The following is a 26,747-nucleotide window of genomic DNA, read 5'->3' on the forward strand; positions in this document are numbered from 1 at the left end:
GGAAGAGCATAGCACCAACTTTGCAATCCAGCCAAGTGCAATGAATCTTCATCTTCTACACCTGTATAAAAAACTGGGGAGCTTCTCCCTTTTCTTTTGTAAGTAACATATTGATGCAGAAGTGCCTTAAAGGTGTTCTCCTGTTTTTGCCATAGATAGAACTGAACCTCTACCAATCCTTCTCCATTAATTTCAAATAACCTTAACAGTATCACCTGCTTGGCAGAGAGATGTTGACCTTAAACCTGAGCTTGCTGAGCCGGCTGTTTTACCTGGCAGTTTAAGAGGAAGTTGCTTTATAAATTCTGCTGTGCTACTTCTAAAGAAAATTATTGAACTGATGCACAAAATGCAGCCAGAGCATCGAGAGTTGATAAAAAAATGTGTTCAGGATACAAGATTGAGCTTGACTGAGAGGTAGGTGGTTTGATGCTGGTTCAGGACAGAGCCCAGGATGTTGTGAAAAACCTCAACTTTTATTGTGTTCTCAGCAGGAAATGGAGGAGGACTGAAGGTTCCCAGCACTCTTCAGGGAGGCCAGCTGCATCTTGCAGCTTTAAGATGAAAATAGTGACCAGGTCTGAGAAATACACAAGAGATTCATACAGTCCTGATCCCAAAGGACCATTTAAAAATAGACAAATTATGACTCCCTCAAAAAGAAATGTATGCATTGCATAAATCAAAGTTCTCACACCCACCATCAAAGTTTAATCACTTAATATGCTGGTTCTTTCAACACGCTCTGAAACTTTGTATACAATAATACAAACGATGAGGTTACGAAGCCATAGCAATTTATTCTGCTGTACAAACGGATATTGCATTATAATCCCTAAAGCAACACAGAGGCTGCTTGCAGATGTTACTACAATTTGGCGTTTATTTTAATTGCTCTGCAACGTAGCTCATGTGAAATAAAGTCATGGGATGACCTACACATTCACCTACTAAGAGTGACTTCACTGCAAGGGCGAAAAAAAAAACGTGCTTTAAAGGTTTGGAAGGTTTCACCAAAACACAAACCTCCTGCAGTTGTTTTAAGAGGATGCATCGGGGCTTCTGTCCAAGCCCAAAAGCATGGTAGGGCAGGGGGTAATTTAATCAGCCAGGCTATGTGGCGCATGTATTTTCACAAGTCTTGGAAGAATAACATCGGTAAAGTAACTTGAGATATTTTGGTGTCTGACATTCACTCAGCAAGTGCTAAGAAAACATGCTTACTGCACAGATTGCTGGTTTCTCAGAGTGGGAGTCAAGGTACCTAATCAAAGTCATTGCACTTTGCTTTATCACTGACCAAGTCCTTGTTCCCTCCTTGTAACTTTTCACTCCTCTTCTAAAAGCAAAACCCTTTCTCAAATTGCACCTGCTCAAAATGCTGCCTGGAAGCAGTTGCCCTGGTGAAGAGATTTCAAGCAAAGGGACAAAGTTAAACATGAGGCAAAGTATAAATAAAAATCAAGACTCTCTTCCTCCTCCTCTCTACTTGTGAGTGATGATCTCACCGCTCCGGGTGGATTACAAGGGTGGCTTGATCTCTTTCAGGAGAGCACATTCTCGAACCTTGATACTGCTGCTATTTATACTCCTCTCTTCTTGCCACAAAGCAAAGCAGCTCTAATAATCTTTCTCTTCATTTTTAACAAGAGCACTGGGTGGCCTCTGCATTGGCTACTGGCAGCAGGGTCAAATTCCTGCCCATTGGTTTTCGCTCTCTGTTAAAGCCCACTTTACCACTTGACCACTGCCTCTGCTTCTGACTGCTCACTTTTAGACACCTGAGATCCGATTTTCCACTAGCTTGAGCATCACATTGCCACACAGGCAGGTGCAGGGTGATAGCCTTTCAGTGCCATAGTATTTTGCACTCACAGATGGAAATGAATGCACATTCTGAAAGGCAAGAGGATGTCAAAAGTTCAAAGGCAGAGCTGTAACTCTCTCTCCTCGTTTATCAGGTGAACAGGATACTCCATTTCACATAGCACCGATGAGTTATCACACACTTTCCCACCTACAAAAGGCAGGAGCCACCCCCTGTCCCCACTCATCTCCATGGGAATTTCCCCTGGGTAGAGCTGGGCAAAGTCAGGGCTCAGACCCCAGAACCTCAGGTGTGATGGGGCACATGTGGACCATAGAAAAGCTGCATCTCTTTTATGCCAGCCCCCAATTTTTCAATGTAATTCAAACATATTCAAGCTGTGTTCCCCTCCAGACATCACAAGAAATGGGGACAAACATTATGAAACCAAGTTTATTAAAACTTTCAGACTTTCTCATCCAGGTTTCCACATACATGTACATATTTACAAGCTGGACATAGTGTTTTTATCTTTTCTGGCAGAGTTTTCCACCAATATATACAAATGTACTGTTTCTTATAGAAGGGTTAAACTGTATCACAGATACAAATGTCAAGCAATCATGAGAGGCTTAGTGCAACGGAGAGCTGTAGTGCCCTGCTCGTAATGCTCATGATTCTGTCAAGTTAGTATTGCCAACAATAATTCACATTAAATTGCTCTTCGACACCTCTTATTAGGACAAGGTACAACAAAACAAGAAAACAAAACCCCAAACAGTAAGGTATGTACAAAGTACACAGTACATGAGGTATACATGGTATTCTTGCAACTTGTGGTGGGACTGCAGCTTGCTGGGGGTTAACCCTTAAAATTACTTCACTGGAACTGTGCCATGTAGGGGACATAAATTACCCACCTCACGGCCATTTCAGAAGACACTTACCTAAGGTGAATGGACATCTCTCTTTGCATAAGCCACTGGACACAAATGTGAGAGAAAGCAGAATTTTTAGGCAGGACTAAGCTTTACTTACCCTCAGCCCAGGAAGATAATGATTTAGGTATATTCATTATCCACACACATTGGAAAGATTATGAATAATCATGGGGGGGAAAAAAGGCAGGGGGAGGAGGGGGAGAAAGAGGAGTCCTAGCCAGAGGCAAACAGTATACCTGAATAATCAACTAAGGGCGTGTGGAGATTTTACTCTTAAGACTAACTTTTTCTGGGGGGGTGAAAGGGGGAAGAGAGGAGGGGATGTGATGTTTTCGGGAGCTTGTAGGGAAACACTACCATGTTTACATATACTGTACAAGATACCCCTTGTCATTTTCCAAGGGAAGGCGCCCCAGCCAATAGTGTTACGGTTTGGTAAATGGATATGTTTTGGCACTCGGAGCTAATGAGACCTGCTACTTGACAAGCTTGCTGAGGGCAGAAAGTTATATAGGCTACACCATGGTAACACGAGGCTTGAGTCTATTTAAAATGCTTTCCTGGTCAGCGAATGGAATTGGAGGGGATCCGGCTGGGAGATCCACCAGTTCTGCAGAGGAGCAGCAGTGAGCAGGCAGCTGGCTGTGGTGAGCAAAGACCTCCTTCCCACATTAAAGTGCGCTTACAGTCAGAAAGCTACTTTGCAAGCCAGCCGGAGCAGCACGCCAAGTCCATTCCCCTTTTTACCCGTTTCTGTCAGATTTGTTCAGTCAGTCGTGCCTCGTGCCCCCCACGCCCTACGGCTTGCCGCCAGGGCTCAGCGCTCCCATAGCCACCACTGGAAAGCAGACGGAGCTTTGTTTCTCTTACACCTCGCCGGCCATAAGACTCTGCAGCGAAGACGTGGCCAGTTACACCATGGAGGATGTTGGGAGGCAGCTTTTGCAAAGCTGGATGAGTCCTCCAGGAACAACAGGATGGAACGACTAGCAGAGCAAGAGGATGAAACTTCTCTAGTACACTCAGGGAGCAGAGATCTACAGGTTGGCATTTGTTTTAAACAAGGTCACTTTTCTGACCATACTGGCACTTTAAGATGCTGCTGAATTTGCAAACATGAGAAAATGAAACTCTATGAAGACACCGGAGGTGAGAACCGTGGAGGTTTCTGAGATTTCAGGATTAGCAGAAGAAAGAACTAATATCATCGCTGTCTCCGTGGTACTCTGGAACAATTTGATCCGAAGTTCCTGTCTCCTGGTCTGTATATCCAGGCTCCAAAACTGCCTCGAACCAAGGGTGAAGCAAGATCTCCGGAGCAGTGAGTCTTTCAGAGGGCTCCCGCCGCAGGAGACTGCGGATGAGGCATCGGGCTTTGGGGGAGACATGGTCAGGAATACAGAACTGTCCACGTCGGATTTTGGAAAAGAGAGTGCTAGGGTCCGAGTCGTGGAAGGGATAGCGTCCCACCAGGAGAGTATAAAGCATCACTCCCAAACTCCACACGTCAGCTGATTTTCCAGAGTAAGTCCCGGTCGTGTTCAGGATCTCAGGGCTGACATACGCTGGACAGCCGTGCTTGTCTGAGAGTGCATCGTCTTCACCTTTGATGATGTGTGTGTCTTCCAGGCTCTCCAGCCGCAGCTGAGTCCTAGGGAGGGCAGGAGAGAAAGCCCTGGGTTAGAAGTTGCAATACCCAGGCACAAGCGAGCCTGGCAAGCCACTGACCAGGATGATCCCCACTCCCCTTCTTGCAGTGCATAAAGAAAAGGAGAGAAGCTGCCTGGACTCCTGCCTCTGTGTAATGGAAGCACAGCTACACACATCAGGCAGGCACTCAGTGACATCTGCTTATTTACTGGGGGATTTGACAACACAGGAGCAGCAGCAAGTCACCTGCTGTGTATGCAGGTTGCACTGCCACTGCGGGGGGTTAATCAGCCATGATGCATCATGCAGTACCAGATTTGCGGGTCAGACTTTCAGCAAACAGCACCCAGCTACATGATTTTGCAGACTGCAATGTCCAGATCCCTTCTGTGCTTGCAGCAATTATCAGCCCTCTGAAGTTCTGTATTCTATTTTTTTTATTTTATTTGGTAACTTTTTTCTTCTCCTTCCCCCTCCCCCCCTCCCTTTTTTTGTTTCTTTCTCCCCTTTCCAGAGGGTACCGCTGCTCCTGCCACCTCCCAGGTGGAGATGGCTTCACCCTGACGTCCTGTTTTGGGGTGAAAGGGGAGCTTTGCATCAGCGAGGAAGCCATCCCCTCGCCCTGGAAGGGCTCTGCACTGCCTTGCAGCCTGCTGAGCCTGTCCTCGGCATGACCTCGTCAAATACCCATTGGTTCTGCAAACGGAAAATATGACTCAACGAGAACCCTGGGCCCGAGATTGGCTGCGGGAGCCCTGAAACTGCACCTGTGCCGGCGCCGAGTCCGCCTGCCATTGCTTAACCCTCTTCTTGCCAAATGGGATGCACATGACACTCGCCTGTGCAACGCGGCTATTTCCAAACGAGCGAGGCTGTGTGCAATGTGACATTTCAACAAATGTTTCATCTTCTCATGGGCGGGAAAAGCTGCAATAGTTTCCTTCAAAGGAATTACTTTTCTTTGCATGTCAACATATGGTTATTTCTGTTTAAGAGGGCCAGGGCTGGTTAATTTTCATATCAGGTTTATAAGTGCTATCCTGAGGAGGCATTAGTCCAGTTAAAAAGGAAAAAAGAAAAAAGTGTTTTCTTCTGTTCTAGTAATACAACCTCCAGTTTCATCAAACTAAGTACAACCCCACTAAAGCTTTTACTTATTTTTTATTTTTAGCTTTCCACAGGATCAGCAGCTAGTCAGAGTCAGTTTTGCTGATTAAATATCTACTTCTGGCTCTGCCACCTGCGGCAAGGCACTACAACAGCAGCAAACACTTCAGGGAAATACTGAATTATTTCCCTAACCTAAATTTAACAACTGGATTCTGGATTGCCTCTCTATAAACCTAGCTTTTAGGGTGAGTTTTACCAAAGTACTTTTCTTCAGTGCAGGACTCCCAAAGCAATATTTAACCATGTCCCACCTTCCCCCCTGTGCGTGTCTACATCCACAGGCATAGGGGGCATGGAAAGCACCACCACTGTACTGGAGGAAAGATAAAAGCCTCGAAGGGGACAGACAGTTTTTTGCTAGCAGCATGACCCTGATCAGCAGGGGATTTCAACAAGAAGACTCCTCCTGAGCACTCCTCTCTCCCAACCCCAGCTCTGCCACTGGGCAGCTCACCTAGGCATGAGGATGGTTCCTCACATCTGCTTCTCCAGCTGTGCCGTTCCCCCTCCCCAGCACAGTGTCTCATCCTCCCTCCTCTCCACCTTTTATTCATTTTACACTAAACAAGTGACACACATGACATCTTCTGGTGCTAACAGGCATCTGAACTATCGTCCCTTTGTCTAACAGCGGGTTTCACTGAACTTCTGCTCAATGAGAGGAAGCTCCTGGCAAGTTTCCTCCCTTTCATCAGTCATGATGTATGAGCAAACACGTACCGATTAGATCCGTGACCTACTACACACATGTGATGGGGACATACTTGAATCACTCGCCGGTGATGCTGCCTGACATGGCCGTTTCCACTCCCTGGGACACTTTTTGTGTCTCTGGATGTCACATTCCCACTCACCCCAGGGCCAGCTGGTGACAACTGCTTACCTTTCTTCATTAGAGAAGACAAATTTCCTGAGCTTGAGGTCACCAAGTACGATGGCCGACTGGTGGCAGTGAGCGACGGCAGAGACAATCTGCTTGAACAGCCGGGCAGCCTCCTCTTCCCTCAGCCTCTTGCAGCTCCTCACGTAGGAGTGCATGTCCCCAAAGTCCTTTTCAAAGAATACATAGGCCTTGGTGTCCCCGAGGATGACTTCAACAACCCCAGTAATGTTTCTGTGTGACGGCAGCTGAATGTAAGGCCGGATCTTGTCCTGGTAGTGTTTGAGGGGGAACACCTGTACAGAGGAAATTAAACACAAATTCATTCTCAAGGGCGCTGAAAGCAGCCGCTCGCGTAGCAACTCTCCCCAAACAATGACGAGGGAGCTGGAGGGGAGCCAGGGCTCGGCAGGAACGCCGTTCAAAGCGGCTACTGAGACCCTTCCTGTTCATTGTATATTGGGAAGGTGTGTGTATGGGGGGGGGGGGGGGGAGGAAATTAAAATAAACCATCATCCCCAAAACCCTATTCCGAAGTAACAGCTTACTCCCAGCGGCTGGCCGGGCGGGGAGCAGCGGGCGCATATTTTTCAAGGGTTTCCCAGCGTCGAGCGCTCCGAAAACGCCGGGAGGATTCCCGTCTCATCCCCCGCCCCGAGCCTCCCGATGCGCGCCCGCGGAGCTCGGGCTCACCTTGCAGCGCAGCTCCCGTCCGGAGCTGACGCTCAGCGCTCTCGACACCTGCTCCCGCTCGGCCAGCGGCAGCAGCAGGTACGAGGCGATCAGGCTGGGACCCGCCGCTCCCCCGCCGCCGGCGGGAGAAGCGGGGGAACAGGGCGACCCGGGAGCGCTCAGGCAATCCGGGGGTCCGCAATCGACGAGGCGAGGGCACTTGGCGGCCGGCGCTTCCTCGGCGGGACCGTCCTGGAGGGGTTGAAGCCGCTTCGCCGGCGCGCTGCGGCAGCGAGCGGCCGGCAGCAGGGACGCGGGGCGGCTCATGGAGGGGAGCGGGAGCGGGAGCCGAGCTAGAGGCGGGCGATGCAGGCTGGGCGCATCCCTTCGTTCTCCCAGCCGAAACCTCGGGTCGCGTCCACCATCTGCTGCCGACTCCGCGCTAAAGTAGTTTGAGGCTTTAAAAAATAAATAAATTAATACACACACACACAAAAAGAATGAGTCTCCTCCTCCCGGCCCTGACGCACGGGGAAATGGGAGGAGGGAGCCTTGGACGCGCCTGCTCCGCTCTGCCCGATGCTTTCCGCGGCCCCCGGCCCCAGCGAGCCACGCAACCAGGCGGGGCGGCGGGGACTCACCGCCCCGTCTGGCTGCGGGACCCGCTGGGATCCAGGCCGCGGAGGTGACCCTCCTCCCATGGTGCTCCAGCCAGTCTGGAGCAAGGACATCTTATGTCCGATTCGGGCTCCTGATCCCGGCATGCTCGCAAAACCCCGCAAGCTCCGCTAACTGTGGAGAGAAAGCGTGCTCGGTTCCATTCCTAGGAGGTTAGCTTTTATGCATTTGCTGCGGTTTCTCCCCAGCCCCAGTTCTGGCTTTTCCTTTATCCCAAGGTTTGCATCAGGAACCACCGACGGTGGTTCCTGCGCGTAGACTAAACGTGCACCATCGGAAATACCTGGCGTTGGGTTTCCCATGTTTAAACTGTCTGCTCTCCGCAAAAGGAGAGCAAGCGGCAGCCAGCAGATGAAGTGACTTGTGAGGAGCACAGAATTGAGCTCAGCAGCCACCACCGGGATCAGAAGTATGGGTTTAAAGGAATAGTAAATAGATTTGCATCCAGGACTGTTAGTAAACGGAAGCAAAACGAAAGGGAAAAAAAAAAGAAAGAAAAGACAGCAAATCATCTGTAAAAACCCGCACAGCTGTAGTTTTGACAAGTGTGCTTCAGAAGGAAACTCTCCATCTTTCCTCTTTGCATATATGCAAATTTTCTGTAAGACAGTGCTGAGGCTTCTCCGATAGCACGCGGAGCCTACATTTTGTTGGTCTGTAGGATCCGTGCCTATCCCGTTTCACTTCCCCAGCCCTGGTCTGTTTCAGCAGCAGAGGGGACCCAGGGCACCCTCCAGCTCTGAAGCCGGTGATGCCATGCATGCAGGTATTCACTCAGATTCCTGGCAGATAACTGCACGGCAAACCCGTGCATGCCTTCAGCTACTTCGAGTGTATTTTAAGAAACACATGAAACTCTGGTGTGGGATGACTCATAGCATAGCAGTCCCATTAATACATTTAAACATAAAATGCATATGCCATAAAGGGATATCCCAGGGCCTGCATTTTCTCTTGCTTTTTTTTTCCCCCCAGAAGTACAATTCCGTTCACGTCTGCAGATGGCTTCTGAGCCATTCACCACAGCTCTCTGAGCGTGCTCTTTGATTTCATTCCTTCATAGGTAAAACATGCATGAATGTCCATCAGACCTTTGCTTTATTTTCCCTTCCTGGAAGTTTTTCTGATTGAGATGCTACTGCTGGGTGACTTTATCTGGTAGGATGCTGCATGTGTGGGCATCACATCAAACTAGCAATGGGCCTGCATGAAGGCACCCCCCAGGCATTATTGGCATGTAATAGCATTCTCTGTAGCTCCCTCAGAGTGAGAAGCCGTGTGAGCAGGAGTGAAGATGTCAGTGTAAAAACTGAGTGATGCACCTGGACTAAGTAGGTCCCTTTGGTCCACACCCTCCCAAGGGTCCACACCCCTCTCAGCTTCTGTGCCAACTCACTGTCCCAGAGGTGGGGAAAGGCCATACTGAGGATGCATTTGCACACATCACTGGAAGCCATAACCTTCACTTTCCCACCCTCCCACCCATTTAAAGCCTCTTAGAGTCCACAGATGGTCACCTCATGCTGGCCCTATGCCACCAGGACCAGCACAAAGTGTTTGGTTCGGGCTACTGGCAACCAAACGGGCCATGACACCTCTTGGTCCTGAAGAAGAGCAAAAACCCCTGTTCATTTTCCTGCCTCCCAAAAAAATCATCTGGGGTTGAGAGGAGAGCAGAGCACAGAGGGACTCACAGCACTGCATCCCACAGGCCTGCCACAGACTTGTGGTGTCTGGGCACATTCTTTGCACAGGGATTCTCAAGATTTCATGCTCTGTTGGGGTGTCTCTGCTAACTGGAGAACAGAAACTGGGTGTGCAATCCCCAGATACCAGGAGAAGAATAACCCCTGGGTAACTCATCTCAGAACTATGGGTGAGTGCCCTCTTCCATCTGGCTGTGCAGACCAAACTTCAGTCGTCTACATGTGGCTGAAATGAAACCCAACTTTTTCTCCCATGTGCTGGGTCTTCGCAAAATGGAGGCGGTTCCTGACAGAAGGAAACTTTCATTGCTTCTTTAAAATGCCTGGCATTTTTACTCAAGGCATTAATGTAATGAATAAACATATAACAGCACTCATTAATCAAATGCTCAATACCTTCTTCTCAGTCAAATGTTTTGGGTATGGATCACAAGATCCACATCCAGGCTCCTCTCCGTCTCCACCAGATCCATTCCAACATGCAGAGCAGAGCAGTGTTTCCTACTTTGGGTTTTCTGTTGTGTTTGGTTGTTTTTTTTTCCTAATTCTGGCTGATCCCCCAAATGCACATACAAGGAAGAGGGGAAAAAAAAAAAAAAGAAGAAGAAAGTAAGAAAAGGGCTGCCAAGGACAGCGTCTGATGACTTGCACGGCATGGTGCTTCCCAGATAGTTGAAATTTTTCTTCTTTACCCATCTCTACCAGTGCTTGCATGCAAGCATGGTTTGGGTGTGAACCAGTGCAGAGAACAGGAGGAACTCCAGGGAGAGCTTTGTGAAGAAGAACTGCTGCAACGTTTCAGTATTACAAGATTTTTTCAGAATATGGGGCTACCACACCTGCCACAGTCGTCTCTTGTTCGTTGCAGGTCATGCCACGGGCATTTACACATCCAGGCCTATCTCCTACAACTGTTCTCCTCCTGAAAAGAGAAGACATTGGAAGTCTTTCTTTTATTCTCTGCACAAATCTTCATCATTCCATTTTCCCCTCCCCCAGAAAAGATTTTTTTGGGGACGCCCAGCTTAGCATGAGATGAAATTAGCATGGTAGTTCTCAGCCATCCTTGCAGTGAATGGGAGTCTGAATGGCTTTTTAGCCCTTCCAAACCAAAGCAGTATTAGGTAGCTCCAGTGGATAGCACTGTAAGTCCATGTGGAGCACTGAACATTTCAGAATTACATTTACAGACCTAACTTTTGGATAAAACATTGACTTTCGCATCCCAAGTGCTGGAAAAATGAACTGCTGTGAGCCAGCTAACAAAGAATTGAAGACCCAGCCTTGGATACTCCCAAAGGGGCCTGGTACCAGTGAGGTGAGGCAGGGATGGCCTTTGGGAGTATCAATCAGTAGTTTTTGTGCTTGGCAAAGAACAACAGGAGCCTTCCAAAAGCTAAGGAAATCAGCAGCTCTCAGTAAAAGGACATTACAAAATCACTACACAAAGTAGATCCTGTCTTGTGAAAGCAAGCAGGACTACTCACTGCCTCCCTTCTTCCTGGAGTCTCAGCTGCTAGGTGAGGAACCAGGAGTACAGCAGAAACAAAATCCTGTGGGATGTGCATCACAGATCTGGCCTGTCCCAGAAGAGGGAAGAGTCTTGTCCAGCACAGCTAGAGCCGTGGCAAGATGAACGTTGCTCTTCATATATGTATATATACATACACATTTTTTCCCTATAAAAAACCAAGCAAAGCAGGACTATTGCATCTGCTAGATGAATATTCCAGGATCCAGAATTTTCAGTGGTGATGCACTGACATTCCCTTTTCCTGGCACATTTTTTATTTAAAGGGTTTTTTGTTGCATGACATTCAAGTATGTACCTGTCTCTCCCTCAGCCAGTGCCCACACTCACCTGATGAGCTGCTTTTCCTTAGATGCACACAACTTATCTCCACTGCTCCACTTCTCTGACCCTTTATCTTTGTAACTGGAGCAGCCAGAGGCAATGAGAATTGTGTAACCATCTCCTCACTTCCCAAGTGCTTGGGACAGGTCTGGTAACTTTGATGATATGTCTCACGGGATATACAGAGTAAATCTCTATTAGATTAGGCCACTTATAAATAAACTGTCTGCTTGCTATGGGGAGAAATTTAGAAGTCCTTATTTTAGTTATCAGATGAGAGAGGCCTGACACACAAATACTTCAGCTAATATTAAACTATCAGGCCAATTATTTTTAAAAAACCTTCATTTCACAAATTATCTCAAGCCATGCAATGAAAATTAAACTACTGCTGGATTGAAACTCAGCAATTGAAAACCAGCAGGTTGTCCACACTCTACCAGTGTGCAGAATCACTCTGCACAGATTGGGCTCAAAGTGTAGTTGTGTAACCAGGTGATAAAGGACTTAAAAGTAATGGTTTTTTATAGCAGGAATGGAATCTGTGATAAATCCACAAACATCCTTAAATACTGTGGAACTCAGTAGCAGATTCACTGTTAAGATACAAAACACATGACAAGCATGTAGTGACATCAAAAGAAGTGCAATGTTATGGTGTTCAGATGTCTCCCCTTGAGCCCACACAGAAGCTGCTCTGAGGGTTGCTGTTGCTAGAAACTCTAAATAATTCCCTTTTGATAAACCAGTTGTTATCAAATCCAAGGAGTCTCACGAGGAGCACCTCCTGACGTTGTTCCTTTGCAGACTAAAGAGCATGAAGGCTTCTTCTGTTGCTTGAAAGACGTGTGAAGGTTCAGGTTTTAAACCTCAGATCCTGTTTTTACTTCAGAAGTTGATTGCACAAGCAGACAGTGAATGAGTGTCTCTCCATTTCCCTTGCGGTCAGAGAAGATCCTATTCATACTGGGTTTACAAGCAAACACTTCCTTTGGTAAGCTTCCCATGCAATTCAATTCATGTGCATGCTTTCAAGCTCTCTGTCTTTGGGTCTCACAATAAATGAGCGAAGCAGGCTCTTTCCTGTGCCCACTGCAGCATTTTCTGCAGCATTATGAAATGATGAAGCACACTGTGTTTGCTGTACACTGCTGCAGCCCTGTTGAGTTGCTGAGATTGCTCATGCATAAGCACATAGGTGTGCATCTACTGTACAAGGCACACGTGTTCCAGAGTCTTACTTGCTTAATAATCCATCTAATGTTTTTACTTCTTATAGTTACTGGCTGGCAGCCTAGAATCCACTGGCACCTACACAGAGGGTTCTCCTCTGAGCATTGCTGTGACCATGTTGTATGTATGAAATAATATGTAGTAATAGTACAGTACTTTATGACGAGAAAATAAATCTTTATTTATGGAAGAGGGTAGCTCTCAGCTGGAAGATTTGGCTGTGGCAAGAGAAAGACCTGTCCTGCTGATATTCTAACATTTTCCACTCCAGGAAGCCTCTTTCCTGGGTGCATCTTCTTCACTGTATAACAGAGCACTATCCATTATGGAAATGTTCATTTAATGAACCACACAGCACCTCAGGATCTTCACATGGAGACTTTTAGGGAAGATGAAGATTAACATTCACTTGAAACAGCAGTGGAAATTAATCAAGCTGCACAGTCAATTCTAAACTAGTTTTGGCCACAGTACTAGACCTATTCTTTAGAAAAACGTCATGAGGTACTTGTGACCACAGGTAGGTAAGACCTTTGTCATCAGCCACTCATGAGGAAACATGAGTACATCCAAGAGGACATTGTCTAAAATAAGGCAGTGTGTTGGCCTTGGCTGTTGAGTCATCGGTATCACTTCCTGCAGCCCCTGCTTTGCTCCGGGTATTTCTCAAGGGAGCACTGACAGAGCCTAGGCTTTTGATTCTTCTAGAATGAATAAGATCACAGCTCCAGAGCGGTAATGATGAATATGTCCTTGATTCAGTGGAATGTGTACTCCTTTTAGCACAAGTGTGCTAAATCTTCCATGAGAGATCTGCCTGATTAGTTTTTATCTTTACACATCATGGCTCCACTGATTTGAAACCTTCAGTCTCTAGTTGTAAAATGGAGAATTCTGCTTCCCAGGGAGCATCTGCTGTAGTGAGAGAGCTGTGCTAATGGCTTGTGCCTCGGGGTACCACTGAAACCTGTTGCATATGGATCTTTCTTGCCTTTATTTTAATGTTTGATTAGGCATTTCTTTAATCATTCAAAATACTATTTGGAAATTCTGTTCTCTGGCAGAGACAGATTCTCAGCAAGCTTCAGTGCTAGACCCTTCTCAGCTACACTGAGGCTTGCTGCATTTGGAAAGCACCTCTTATGGAAAAGAAAAAAACACCTCACCTCTGAGTTTCTTTCCTTAAATACAGTTGCAAAATTTCTGACGTCAAACAATGAGACACAAATTACCCTGTGAACTGTTAACATATGCCTGTTTGCATATGATATCTTATAGCCAAAACAGATTAAGATTTGAAGGTTTAACTGCTGTTGAGTTTCCACTGCTGTGAATCATACTGATCAGCTTATTCATCACAGAGACTTATTTTTATTCTTTAACTCCTTCAAGAAGCTTCTATCCAGAGCAGAGTTTACAGGGAGCAAGAGACACACAAGAACAGAGAGGTCACAGCTGCATAACAATCCCCAAACTTTGCAAACAAAGAGCAAAGAGCTGCCAATAACTACAGCCCCCACCCAGTGAATCAGTAGTGGTTTATAACTTCCATCAGGTCATTTGACAGGTACAAAAGCCTTCTCCAACAGCCAAGGCAAGTCTCTCCTTCCACCTAGTAAAGTGCCAGCTGCAATTGATACTGATGACCAAGCCTGTAATATTTCAGTTTCAGAAGGAAGTACTTGTAAGAGCCAACAAGAAGAAAGAACCAGCCATGAAAATTCAACAGGATGGCTCAAATGCCAGGTTCAGGAAAACAAAAAATTGAACTTCACTCATTGTATTTGTATCAGGATTCCTTGAATGTTATGAAATAGTTCAAATTCAGAAATGCCAAACATTCTGGGAGAACTTCATTGAATTCAGTAAATACAGGCATTTTCCTCTAGCAGTGGAATATATGTGGTACATCATTGATTTTGATGGGGCTCAAGTACTCTCATCAGCAATCCTGACATAAGTGCACGAGTGTTTGTCTTCTGGATAATATGGCTGTGGCCATACTTGAAAAGATGACATTTCTAATGACAGAAGAAAGAAACCGACCTCTATTTAAATACACATGGCTCTTCACCTCATATATGTTTGCTATTAAAGCTAAGCAGGTTAAGTGCTGTCATAAAAATAGTCCATTTCTTTCAGCTGCAGTCTGAGAAGGATTTCAGAATCTAGGCTGCACCTGCTGTCCAGGCTCTCTGATTCCCAGGCTAGCAAAGGAGAAAAGGAAGATCATGTATTTTGAGGCAGGAATGTGAACATTCAAAAACACCTTTCCACCTAGAGTGGCAATCAGTGAGAACTTGACTATTTGTTCACTTGACTACTTGTTCTCTTCATTTAATGTGTTGCTTCAGATTTATTTGTTTCCTTCTCCCAGCTGCATTATCTTAAACAGGCAGTTCACATTATTACCTGTGGATTAGCCAACAGAGAGAGAGACTGAACACAGCTTCCACTAGGGTCAGCAGCACTGCTGTGGGTCAAGCTTCTCTTTATGACAAGATGTAACCAAGCCAGCGGTCTGCCTTGTAGCATTACTCATTGTAACACGAGGACAATGACCATATCAGGGACTGTAGCTATCTAAGGGTATACTGGTACAACCACCACAGGAAGCAAACCAAACCTGCTACCACCAGTTTGTCGGTATTTATAATGTTCTGTGTTATTGGAAGGCACACACAAGAATCTAGACACCTACAGAAACTAAATTTGAAGTGCAGCACTGAGGTCATGTAAAATGTATGGGAACTTGGGAGACTTGATTGCCACTAGGGATTGAACTCGATCCATGAGGACAAAGTCAATGCACCTTGGTCAGAAACTGCAGAGACTGTTTAACCAATGCAAGTTTTTGTTTCTGAGTGTTCTGTGTATAAATGGAGTAAATTTAACCACAAACTTGAAGTGAAAGAAACAGCTATGGAAACTTTAGGACACAGCTGTGAAAAGTTCAGAACATTTCCCAACCCACCCTCCCTTTTTTCCTTTTCTTTTTTTTTTTTTTGTTTTTAACAAATGCTATGGTTAATGCCCTCCCTTATAGCATTTAGCTGAAAACCGGTGACCTGTCTTAAAAACTATAGGTCTGAGACCTGAAATATCTTTATAGGAACCTGATTTTTACACATAGGAATACAAATAGGTACCTACTGCTCAATTGCTCCCCAGACTCTCAGCTATCACTGGAGGTGTTTAGGAGGAGACTGGATGGGGTGCTTGGTGCCAGGGTTTAGTTGATTAGATGGTGTTGGGTGATGGGTTGGACGCGATGATCTTGAAGGTCTCTTCCAACCTGGTCTGGTCTATTCTATTCTATTCTATTCTATTCTATTCTATTCTATTCTATTCTATTCTATTCTATTCTACTTCCATTCCATTCCATTCCATTCCATTCCATTCCATTCCATTCCATTCCATTCCATTCCACAGCTGGGCTTCCACAGACAGAAGCACTCACGATCCCTGCTGAGTTCTGAGCAGATGGACCTTTGGGGTTAGACCACATTATGAAAATTACCCTGGCTAATTCTCACGGAGTGTTTTGAACACAGAAGCTCAGCACAAATAACAACAGTTCAGTTCCCTTTTTTTAGCTATGAAATCAGTTTGCAGATTAATATTCTCCAATTACAAAATAACAATTTCCAGTTTGAAGTGGTTTGCACTCTTAAGTGCAATTGGAGTTAATAACGGTCTACAAAAAGAAAGCTGCTGGCAAACAGTAACCCAGAGTGAAAAGCTTAGCAGTCAGGTACCTTAGCTATGTTTTACACCACATGTCAGACTGTAAATTCAGAAAAACTACTAAGGAAGATACCATCCAACCCACTAAGGGCCCTGAAGCTCAAAGAAACCTGTATTTTCTGCTTCACATATGCCAAGATATAATTGCCATCTGACCACCAATGCAGCTCCTTTTACCTATGGCTATTTCTAAGTCATATATGTAGTTCCTTATCTGCTGCATGTATGCAGACCAATTTAGGCAGTAAGTATGAAGTCTTGCAAAGTTTAAGTCCTTTTTTTGATCTGTGCCCAAATGCACACATATCTGAAGCTCATAAAAAATGAGATTAACTGCTTTCCAGCCCAGGGCATATGGTTGCAATGTATTTGTACAATCTACAAAGTAGGTATTGGAATACACTTGTAAATAATTGTAGTCTTCTAACCTATGGTATTCAGGTAAAGCCATCTGAGACTTCCAAATGCAAAAAGCCTGATGCAAAACTTCTGAATCTCACAAGAAAAGCCCAAGTTGTGCAGGGTGTTCAAAAATTATAAGAACAAGACCAAGATCCTCAGCGCTGACTGGTAACGTTGTGTGTCCACACCGAAAGTGTAGACATGCAGCACTTCTGCAAATGAAGCTCAAGTAAGGGTTCCTGAGGTTTGCATTAAAACTTGTGTTCCCAAGCAGGGTATATGACATGTGTAAAGCCTTGGGCAGAGGGCTCTACTCTGGGTGTTCCCAGGGGTTGCACTCTGAGTAATAGAACTATCTGCGGTAGTGATCAAAGCACTCGCTATTTCATGCCCGCTGAATCTGCATCTCTAATGCACTGGAAAAAAAATTAGCAGACTGACAAGGAAGGTTGAATGCTACAAAACATGCTTTATTTATCAAATGCAAGCTTTTCAGAATTTCAGGAAGGTCAAAAAATCCCCAAACAAGTTAAACTGGAATTCTTTGTGCTCGGCAGCTTAAAAAAATGCTTTCAGCTACAGCTGAGACCTTCAACTTTGCCTATAAATGAAACACTTTAAATAACAATCAGTTACACAACCTACTTACAATCAGCAGCTTATCTCACAAGACCTCTAATAACAAATTTTTGTGGCAGCAGCATATCCATCTGACTTCTCCAGCGTTGACCAGCTTTGTTTATTCTGACTGTCAATCGCTCTTTTAAGTGCTTCATCTGGCATAAGATCTGATTCTTTTACATCAGAATGGCTACAGCCAATTTTAGGGCATCTGTTAAAAAGAAAAGAGAAGCTCCATTACATTGGAAGAACTGTCTGTCAGATATAGGCTTTTACATTACATGTGCTCATTTATTGTGTTTATATAGGATTCACTTTCTGTCAGTTCCTCATTGCCGCTTTTCCTCACCACCACTTCTCTATAGTGAAAAGTAAATCCATTTATTTTAACTCATTGGAATCAACAGATGAAGGAAGGAAGGAACACAGCAAGAGACAGAGCCTCTCACCCACAGATCACTCTCTTTGCTTCATGTACACAAGCTGCATCAGGAATGGCACTAGCATTTCATGGACATCTTTCTGACTTGGTTTCTGTCTTTGCAGTCCTCTACAAACTGCAGGTAACCACCTCTTACCTTATTAATCTGAGGTGGAAAAGTAAAATCTTCACTGATAGATAATTAGGAAAATTAATTTCTAGGGAAATAGATAAAAGAGAATGAGGTAAGTCAATCAGTGGACTATCTAGTTGGTGTAAAAATTTACATAGTCTTTTATGAACTGAGAAAGCAGAGAAAGGAGAGATGAGAGTTGAATTAACAGCCTCTAAGTGATAATCAAATATAAAATGTCTTACAACTACTTCAAATAGCCAGATAAAGACATCAGGGTGAGAGATATTCAGGGACCAAAGGTCAGTTTCCTTTGGCAGTGGCCCAAACATACAAGGATGGTACCCGTAGTCAGAAATAACACTATTCCTGAGTTTTTCTAAGACTAACTTCTTGAGGCACTGAACTTCTTTCCATTCAGCACTTGTAGCTTTTACTCCAGATTTGTCCACAGTGACTGTGTTTGTCATGGGTAAATCACTTAATTGCTCAGTGCCTCAGTTTTCCCATTTATCACCTTATTAGAGCAATAGCTTGTGAGCTTAATGAATAACAAGTGCTCAGAAAGCTTTCCACACTTCCTGTAAGCATGAAGTATTAGTATGTCCTTCCAGGCAGTGGAAAATTGTGAGCAAACCAAGACACGTAAGAGTTGCCTAAAGGAGCCTGCAGTGAGGCTATCAGCACAGGACTGGTGGCTGTGCACACGTCAGCTGGAGAGCTGACATCCAGCCAGCTCCCTGCCAAGTGCACCAAAGGAATCCCATGTATCCAAACTGCAAAGTGTGTGTATGGAGACAGCCACTTCTGTAACTCTAGAGTAAGCAAAAGCTTTGATTTCAGAGTCAGGATAGAAAGTATTTCCCTAACCATGACTCTGCTCTACCAAGACACCTGGCAGAAGCATAGTTAAGTAGCAACACCATAGTAATGGGGTACTCAAATGGGGAACTCATTGCCTCAGCGGGCCTGCCTTCCCACCACAGCAAACCGTGGTTTTTCAGAGCAGACTGCATTTTCATGAGAAAGGTTATATTTACAGCAGGTTGGTGAGACTGGGCAGAGAAAACCAAGGAGTCTTTCTCAGTTTAGTTACAGAGAAGCTGAGTTATTGCAGTGCTTGTGCTTTTCAAGCACAGTGGAGTTATAACAACTGCAAGGTTGCAAGCTGAAAACTCAGAATTAAGAACTGCTGGGATTCAGCCTGCACAAATAACTTCAGTTTGAGTATAAGGTAGCTTTTAAGGCTTACAAATTCAGTCATGTGGCCCTATTAGTTTTTCAGCAGCGCTGAAACTTTTGAGTCACCACAACAGACTCTACTCCCACAACATTTTCCTGATGGATTTAACAACACAGAATTATTTAGATATGGACATCCTAAATTCAGTTCCATATTGCAGAAAATATTTTGTTGTGGTTTTAGGCTGTTGAGAACATGCTTCCTAGCCTGTCTCTATCCTCCAGAATGCTCTCCAACTTGTGGCCTATTTCCCAACTCCTGCTCATTTTTGCAGCCAAGTTCTGCAATTCAGGCCATCCAAGTTGCTGGTTTTGTTTTCACTTCCAAGATATTCTACCCATTCCACTTTTACTCCCTAGACGTCATAACACAGGCAAGGTACTTCTCAGTTGCACTTGAAGCTATCTTGACATGAAGGATACCCCAGTCAATGCTTGATTTCAGAGCAGTGCTTTCCTGTAGCCAAGAAGGAACATGGAATACAAAGTCCTGCACCACCTTTGTGTCCACATGACAGAGTATGTTGAGTCTTACAGAAACATAAGAGCAACCCACAGAGGAAGTAAGCTGACTGTGGCATTATCTTTGGGAAAATCAGGTTGCTAGTCTCTGACAGAGCCTCCTGATCATGTGCAAACTGCAGACTTATTAAAAAGTTAACAACTGGTAAGTTTCCATGTGGTGGCCACCCCCAAAGCATGAGGCTCTAGCATATATGGTGTGAAAAAAACAATGTGCAATTAATGATGAAATATTACATCCTCTAAACTTGCTTTAAAGAGTGTTTGAGCCCCTTTATCTCTTAAAAAAAAATTAATAATCAAACCCATTGTTAATTTGAAACTCATTTTGAGAGCATTTCATGTGTCAAAATTCAACTCTAATATATTTACATTAAAAAAAAAAACCAATTCTGTGTGGAAAGTGGCAGGCTGCTTTGATGATGTAAAATAAGAATTATCTAATTGAATTGCAGTAGGATCTGACTAATCCTGTCTGATCATTATTAAATTTCTGTTTGCTTTAGTATTCCTCACTTCAACATTTATTTCTGTGTTTCAATATTTCTCAGATGTGTGGAATGTAACTGCAAAAGAGAATGCAGAGAGGAGACTTCCCCCTCCCCCCCCCCCAATTAATTTCAGGGATTGCTAAATAAGCAGTGGGAACAAAATAAGCAACTAAATTTTAGGAAGACAAAGTTTGTGGCTATCCAAAATCTCTCTGCTGCTGTTGTGCAGGTACCACGAGTAGCTGTAACTTCCACACACACTTCCTAAATGTTTCCTTACACTTTGTTTTCATTTGAAAGAAAAGCTCCTTCACGTGTACAGTACTAATGAGGAGACTGTGACTGGGGCAGACACTGAGGTATTACTTCCTGCAGCCTTGCCAATCCAAACACATTTTCTAGAACAAGTGGAGTATAATTCCACTTACACAGCAAAGCAAATAGCTTTTCCACACGTTCTTGGTAGCTTACCGGACTTTTTTCTTTTGCTGCTTTTTATTCTGGATGATTTTTAGAATGGCATCTTCTTCATAAATATGTCCACAGACTTTGTTTCGAACTGGCCTCTTCATTTCCATCTGTAATCAATAAGGTTTGATTTAAAGGAACTGATAATGCCCACGAAAAGACTTCTTATGTGATTTTATGTAAAACAGCAGGAAGTGTGTTTGCCATTTAGAGAAGGCATTCCACTCAAATGACAGGGTTAGATCCCACATCAGCAACTGCATTTCTACTACACGGGAGTTTCTTTCCAGGCAATGTTGCTCTTTGGTGATGCTTGTAATTCATGCTGCCTGAGTTTTTTACAAGCATTGCTGTTTGGTAATAAACAATTCAATGAACCATAAGAAATAGCTATTTCCCAATAGTTACTGTAGTGGTGATAGCATACCTGTGTAATGGGACAAATAAAGTTCATCTGACTCTGAGTCACAGCTATATCTTCATCGATTTGTTCAATGGCCTCATCATTATCTAACTGATGACGAACTATAATAGAAAACAAGGCAATTTTCATTTAATATAGATAACCAATACTTAAGAAAATAAAAACCAGCATTTGCCAAACATTATCTCACCGTGATATCTACGATGCCATCACGTATTTCTGTACCACTCCCTAAACAAGATACTGCAATAAATACTGTACTGTTAGAAAGCATGTATTTTGAAATGATAACCACTTGAGGGGTGTCTGTGTGTCTATTTATAGCCAATGCTACAAAGGAGGTTGGGAATCAAGCTGACCTGAATACATGCAAAGCCTTTGGTACTCTCTGTTCAGGTTCACCAAAAACCAGTAACATGCAGCTAAGTCACCAAAATCTTTAAAAAAAAGGATGATGTGGAGCTTTTACAGACCTGGCAGCCCTACCGTTGAGATCAGTTTGTGTCTGAATGTCATAAATGGGCTTAGCATTTAGCCTGTATACCTAGTATCTGTTTTGAGAGGAATTTGTACTATTTATCATAATGTATCATTTGTAAAGTGCTGCTGCTGTATTTTAACAAGACTGTAACTAGCAAAACACAAAAGCCAGGAGAGTGTTATTTGAGGTCGATAGAAACATTAACGAAGTAACCTTTTCAAGGTGGAGGGGCAGAATAAAGTACTATGATCTCCCAGAAAACACCTGATGGCCCAGTACCAGGAAATGAGGGACAGGTAAACAAGGAGAAATCCACCTTCAGCTACAGAGGATGCAAGTCCCCACCTTTACCAGAGGAAAGCAAAGTGTAAGCAACTCTCTGTACTCAGGGGCGCAGCAGTCCAGGGTTCCACAGAGAATCTAATTAGCCAGTAAATATCTGAGACACACAAGCAGCTAAAGAGGATTTATATCACTAAGTACAACCTTAATGAATGTAGAGACTGTTTTATCTTTTCCTTTGTTCTTTTACTGGGAATCTAGGCTTTTAGTTGAATGCATTAATTTATCTTCAAATCCTATCTGGTAATAATAGGAAACTTAACACCTGCCATAACTTTCCATTCCTTTGGGGTAGTTCTGCAATGTTTTTGCAGCAGTGCCCTGGGGTGTAGTCCTCAAAGTGTCCTAAGCTCAATAGAACCTATTTCTCTCTAGCTGCACAGGCTGCTTTGCAATGTAGCAACACAGGGTTTGGAGAGGAAGAAATCCTTCTGTGGCCTGTGTTGGCTTCAACTGCCAAGTGAGCAGTGAGAAGCACGAGTGAGTGAACATGAATGGTTTAGTAACTTCATGATTTGCCTCCTACAAAGTCTCAGTCTCGGTTCCCCTTGCTGCTATGGCACACCGTCAGTGATCTTTGCATCCCTGGTATGCAGTCTTCCACATCTGTTAAGATTCAGTGTTTCCTTACTTCTGGTCAACTCTGCACACCTGTATAATACCAACACCTTCCAGATGATAACAGCAGGCATCACTCTTGGAGCAGTCACAATCTCTCACATCTTACCTAGGCTGAGCATAGTGCCACATAAGCCAGCACTTTCTCTGGCCAAAGTACTTTGGGCATTGATATTGCAGCCATCTCTCCACCACAGCACCTCTCAGTATGCAGTTTTATTTGCATATTTTTCTTACTCCTTAACAGAGCTTGCCCTTCTCTCCATTCCAATATAGCAAGAGTTTTCTAAGCACTCAGACATCTTTCTGGCACAGGTACTCCTGCAAATACATAGGCAATACCAAAGCAAGCATCAAGGGCCTTTCTGTTTTTGTTACTAAGGCCTCATTCAATCAATAGGGAATGGATGCAGAGGAAAAATAAGCTTAAATGTCCAATACTACTACTAATAACAATAATGTTAAGGCTTTCATCTCCAAGAATATCAACATACCTTCACCAGATACTGCCCCCCTTACAAAAGGGAACACTTGCAAATCAGAAGGAATAGTGGACACAGTTCCATAAATACCAAAACTACAATGCAACTAACATCAGAAAAATATTTGCAGCAGCTACATTTTCAGAAAGTAAAATCTGTCACATGTTATTCTTAGACTGTTCATCTATAGGGTTTATTCTAGCATAAACACATAGTATTTTGAAAAAAAAGTACAACTGGGGGGAGGAATGGGAGGTTATAATGAAGCTTTTTCAAACACAAAACACTGGGTGAAATCCCACTGAGACAGCAAGACTAAACAATATTGCAACTATTAGTAGGTGCCAGCTTTGGCATGGGCTGCCTCATTTAAATACCATACTGACTTGCTTCCTGTGAATAATGCTAACAAAGAACAAGAGAATCAGAATTTCCTTAAATTCATGTCTCTGCAAATGTTGACATGCTGCAGCACTTATCATTCCTACTGAAAACATTTGTAAACTCCCATTTCCCTGTGTTACACTTTGTTTCAACTCATGAACTTGGCATGGAGTTCCAGTGTACCAGAGCATCATGTCAGTCAGTGAAGTTAGAGTGCAGCAGTACTAGCAAGATCTAGGACAGGTGATATTTTACCAAGGAATGTGCTGCCCAGGGAGGTGGTGGAGTCACTGTCCCTGGAGGTGTTCATAAAGGGATTGGATGTGGCACATGAAGCCATGGTTTAGTAGTCATGAAGTGTTAGGTGACAGGTTGGACTTGATGATCTTTGAGGTCTTTCCCAACCTTATTGATTCTATGATTCTATAATTCTATGATTCTAAGGATGATTGTTGTTGTATCAACATGCAGATGCCAAGGGAGGAGAGTAAAGCTTTAAAATGTGGGGCTTGTGCCTGTGATTTAACTTAAAAGCTAAGCATTCCCAGTTAAGCATGTCTGTGGCCTCTTTCGAAGAATGTTCACCATGTGCAGCACCTTCTAACTTTGCTGAAGAGTCCCCACTTCACCCATCACTTCTGTGTGTGCTCACTCAAGTACCAACACAAGAACTTGGAAGACTATGTTGAAGCAGCCAAGTCTGAAAATAGGAGCTCAAGCTTGGGTACTACTGCTTGAGTCTCCCCTGAAGGCCTCAAGTCTCTAAATTATGTAAGCTAAATCACAGGCTGTATTTACCTCTTTCTTGTTCTGCCTCCATGAGTTGAGGCCCACTCCTTGTAGGTGGGATATATTAATCTTTCCGGATTCAAATCATCCTCTGGCTGCAAGTTTATCTTAAGCACTTTGGGTTGCACTTTATTTGCAATGATTTTGTATATGCTCAACCCAAATGGGGCCCTGATTTCAAGAGATTATCACAGCATAAATGAATAATTATTTAAAATATTTTCTTTTCATAAGCAGCTGACATTTTAAATAATACATATGTAAGCCTGAGATGATGCAAGTGATACCTCAAACATGTCAATAGCAAGTTAGAATAAATCAGATAAATCCCCCACAGATTTGTTGTCATTGCTTGACACTCTGGGTTACAGGAAGAGAGAGGAAAATAACTTTTTTCAATTACAGTAAATTATGTAGTGGTTACACAAGGTGCACACACATCTCAAACTGATCAGTAAGGTGCTCTGAATCATAGATGTATACCTGTAACCTCATATTGGAAGATGTTTTTATTAAGGACAAAGAGATTTTTTTTTTAACCAAATTAAATGTATCAAATTTTGAAGGATGCTATGTGGAAGTCTGGCTCTTCTATAGGAAGAAGAAATTAAACACTGGGTCATTGTCGTACATATTTCAGCTAAGTCAGGTTACATTTTTGTACAATGGAGTTCTCCTTGCAAATTAAAACCAGGTGCAGAAAACACTAAGTCATTGTTCCTGAAATTCTGATGTTGCCTTAAGTAACAGCAGCACATACATCTATTTTCGTAGTCTAAGAGATTACATTTTAAGAGCCTTGAAGAGTTTCTAGTTTTCCATTCCAGACGATTGAAACCTATTATGAGTATTAGTAACTCACTTTCTATCTGGCTGTCTCAGCAGTGATGTTTACAGCTAATTAATGCCCACTGTTGTAATAAAACTGCATTCTCATAAAGGTATCTATTTTTGGTAACACATCATAATGAATTTTGCCACTGCCAACTGTTTTTTACTTATTCAATTTTAATTAAAAGCTGGTAGGACTTTATATCTCTATCACTTTCATCTCTTGATAAATATGTGACTAATATGCCTCAGCTCAGTTTTTACCTCCTCTGCTGAGAGAGAGAACTTTACAGCCAACTTTTAAAACGCAGAAAACCATAGTGCAGAGATGCTAACTGCTATATTATGAAGTATTTTAAGCATGGATAATACACTTATTAAAAAACTACCAGAGGGAAGACCTCCATTGTCATTGTCACTTCTGTGACACACTGACTGCTCACTGCTTCCAAGGCCAACAACATTCTCTACCCAACTCCTGTTTCTCTAAGCTGGCACTGAGTGAGTACATGTTGCAATGTAAACTTAATTGATTTATTTCCTTTGGTGCTGCACTATTCTGCCTTCTCACCTGCCATCAGTCAGACACTAATCCTGGAAATCAAAGGGTGATGTTAAGCATGGAGGATTGAGTCTTTGTAAGCCTGAGCCACTAGACAGACAAGGTCTTGGCTCCCAAGAGGGTCTATTGTACTGCTGACTCCATAGAAATAACAGCAACTCATACAGGCTGGGAAAAATCCTACCTCTGAAAGCTCTAAAAAAACATGAATCTTATGAGGGCAAAAAAAATGGCAAGTGGTCCTGCCAGCAGGACAGAGAAAACAATAAAAGTGGGGGAGGCAAAGGACATCATCACATTCAAGAGTTGTATTCTAAGAGTCAGAAGGACTCTGGAACACTGCTAGCATACGGTGAGTAAGGTCCAAGGAAAAGACTAAAGGAGGGAATAGCCAAAACACCACTTTCTGCAAAACACACTGCTGAGACCACCATGGGCCATGTTTAAGAGTAGGTCAGAATGTCCATTAGTGCTCTGATATTGAGTTGGACTTTAGATCCAGAGATACAGACCTAAGAACAAATCTCCAGTGTCCTGTCCCTGGGATGGATCCACAGCAAGTGCTGCAGGAAGAATGAAAGAAGAGGGGAAGCACAGAGTACTATCTTCCTGGGAAAGCTTCCCAGTCTCTAGCAGTTTGCGGCCAAGGACTTCCTGAGTCAGAGGTAATATCTTTGTATTTAATAAGCCCTGGAGTTTTCCGCCAATGAATTAGTCTAAACTTGGAGAGGGGAATTTGGGCCTGGACTTTTCAGGTTGATTAGACACATTTATCTTTGCTAGAAAAGTTAGCAACAGTTTAATTTTCCTTGAAACTTACCACAGAGGCTGCAGGTAACAGTTTAATTTGAGGGAAAATAAGGTGTGCAAGCTACAGCTGCAGTCAAACAGTTCAAAGGCTTTCTGCTTTTGCCAGAGGCATGTGATAGTTTAATTTGCCTACCAAGCCAAACTAGGCTTTGCATTAAAGTACATTACAATTTGATTACTTGCTGGTGTTGCAATACATGAGTTGATCTAAGGAAGGTGGCCTCTAACATGTTGCTCCAGATTGCAATTGCAAATGTGATTTACTTGCTCCAGCCCAGGCCAAACAACTTGCTAGTAATTTACTCACAAGTCCCTTGTATGTGTCATGTTTTATACATACTTGTGTAAGAAGTACACAGATGTGCTTTTGGGCAATCCAAAATAA

General features: G+C 43.6%; 2 protein-coding genes across 5 annotated transcripts in view; both read right to left on the bottom strand.

Annotated features, from left to right (window-relative positions):
* Positions 1 to 2,246: 2,246 nt before the first annotated feature.
* TRIB1 (tribbles pseudokinase 1) lies at positions 2,247 to 10,392 on the bottom strand. 2 transcript variants are annotated; one of them, XM_068155548.1, is made up of 4 exons: positions 10,344 to 10,392; positions 7,142 to 7,578; positions 6,452 to 6,744; positions 2,247 to 4,399 (listed from the first exon to the last, which is right to left on the bottom strand). In XM_068155548.1, exons 1-4 carry the CDS (start codon positions 10,375 to 10,377, stop codon positions 3,931 to 3,933), a joined length of 1,233 nt encoding a protein of 410 aa, XP_068011649.1. In that variant the 5' UTR covers positions 10,378 to 10,392; the 3' UTR covers positions 2,247 to 3,930. The 2 variants fall into 2 exon arrangements, with proteins under 2 accessions (XP_068011649.1, XP_068011648.1); XM_068155547.1 differs by lacking the exon at positions 10,344 to 10,392 and adding an exon at positions 8,082 to 8,115.
* A 6,798-nt stretch (positions 10,393 to 17,190) lies between these two features.
* Positions 17,191 to 26,747, bottom strand: part of NSMCE2 (NSE2 (MMS21) homolog, SMC5-SMC6 complex SUMO ligase) — a 130,079-nt gene continuing 120,522 nt past the window's right edge. For 2 of the 3 annotated variants that reach the window (XM_068155551.1, XM_068155552.1), the window contains exons 5-7: positions 21,067 to 21,164; positions 20,643 to 20,749; positions 17,191 to 17,573 (exon numbers count right to left, since the gene is read on the bottom strand). In XM_068155551.1, coding sequence (XP_068011652.1) covers positions 17,417 to 17,573; positions 20,643 to 20,749; positions 21,067 to 21,164 — 362 coding nt within the window. In that variant the 3' untranslated portion in view covers positions 17,191 to 17,416. Of the gene's footprint in view, positions 17,574 to 20,599; positions 20,750 to 21,066; positions 21,165 to 26,747 lie in introns of all 3 variants that reach the window. The other variant, XM_068155555.1, reaches the window with a different exon arrangement.

Source organism: Melanerpes formicivorus, unplaced genomic scaffold, assembly GCF_026170545.1.
Source record: "Melanerpes formicivorus ecotype bairdi unplaced genomic scaffold, bMelFor1.0.p_v2 SCAF_32, whole genome shotgun sequence".
Classification (NCBI taxonomy): domain Eukaryota; kingdom Metazoa; phylum Chordata; class Aves; order Piciformes; family Picidae; genus Melanerpes; species Melanerpes formicivorus.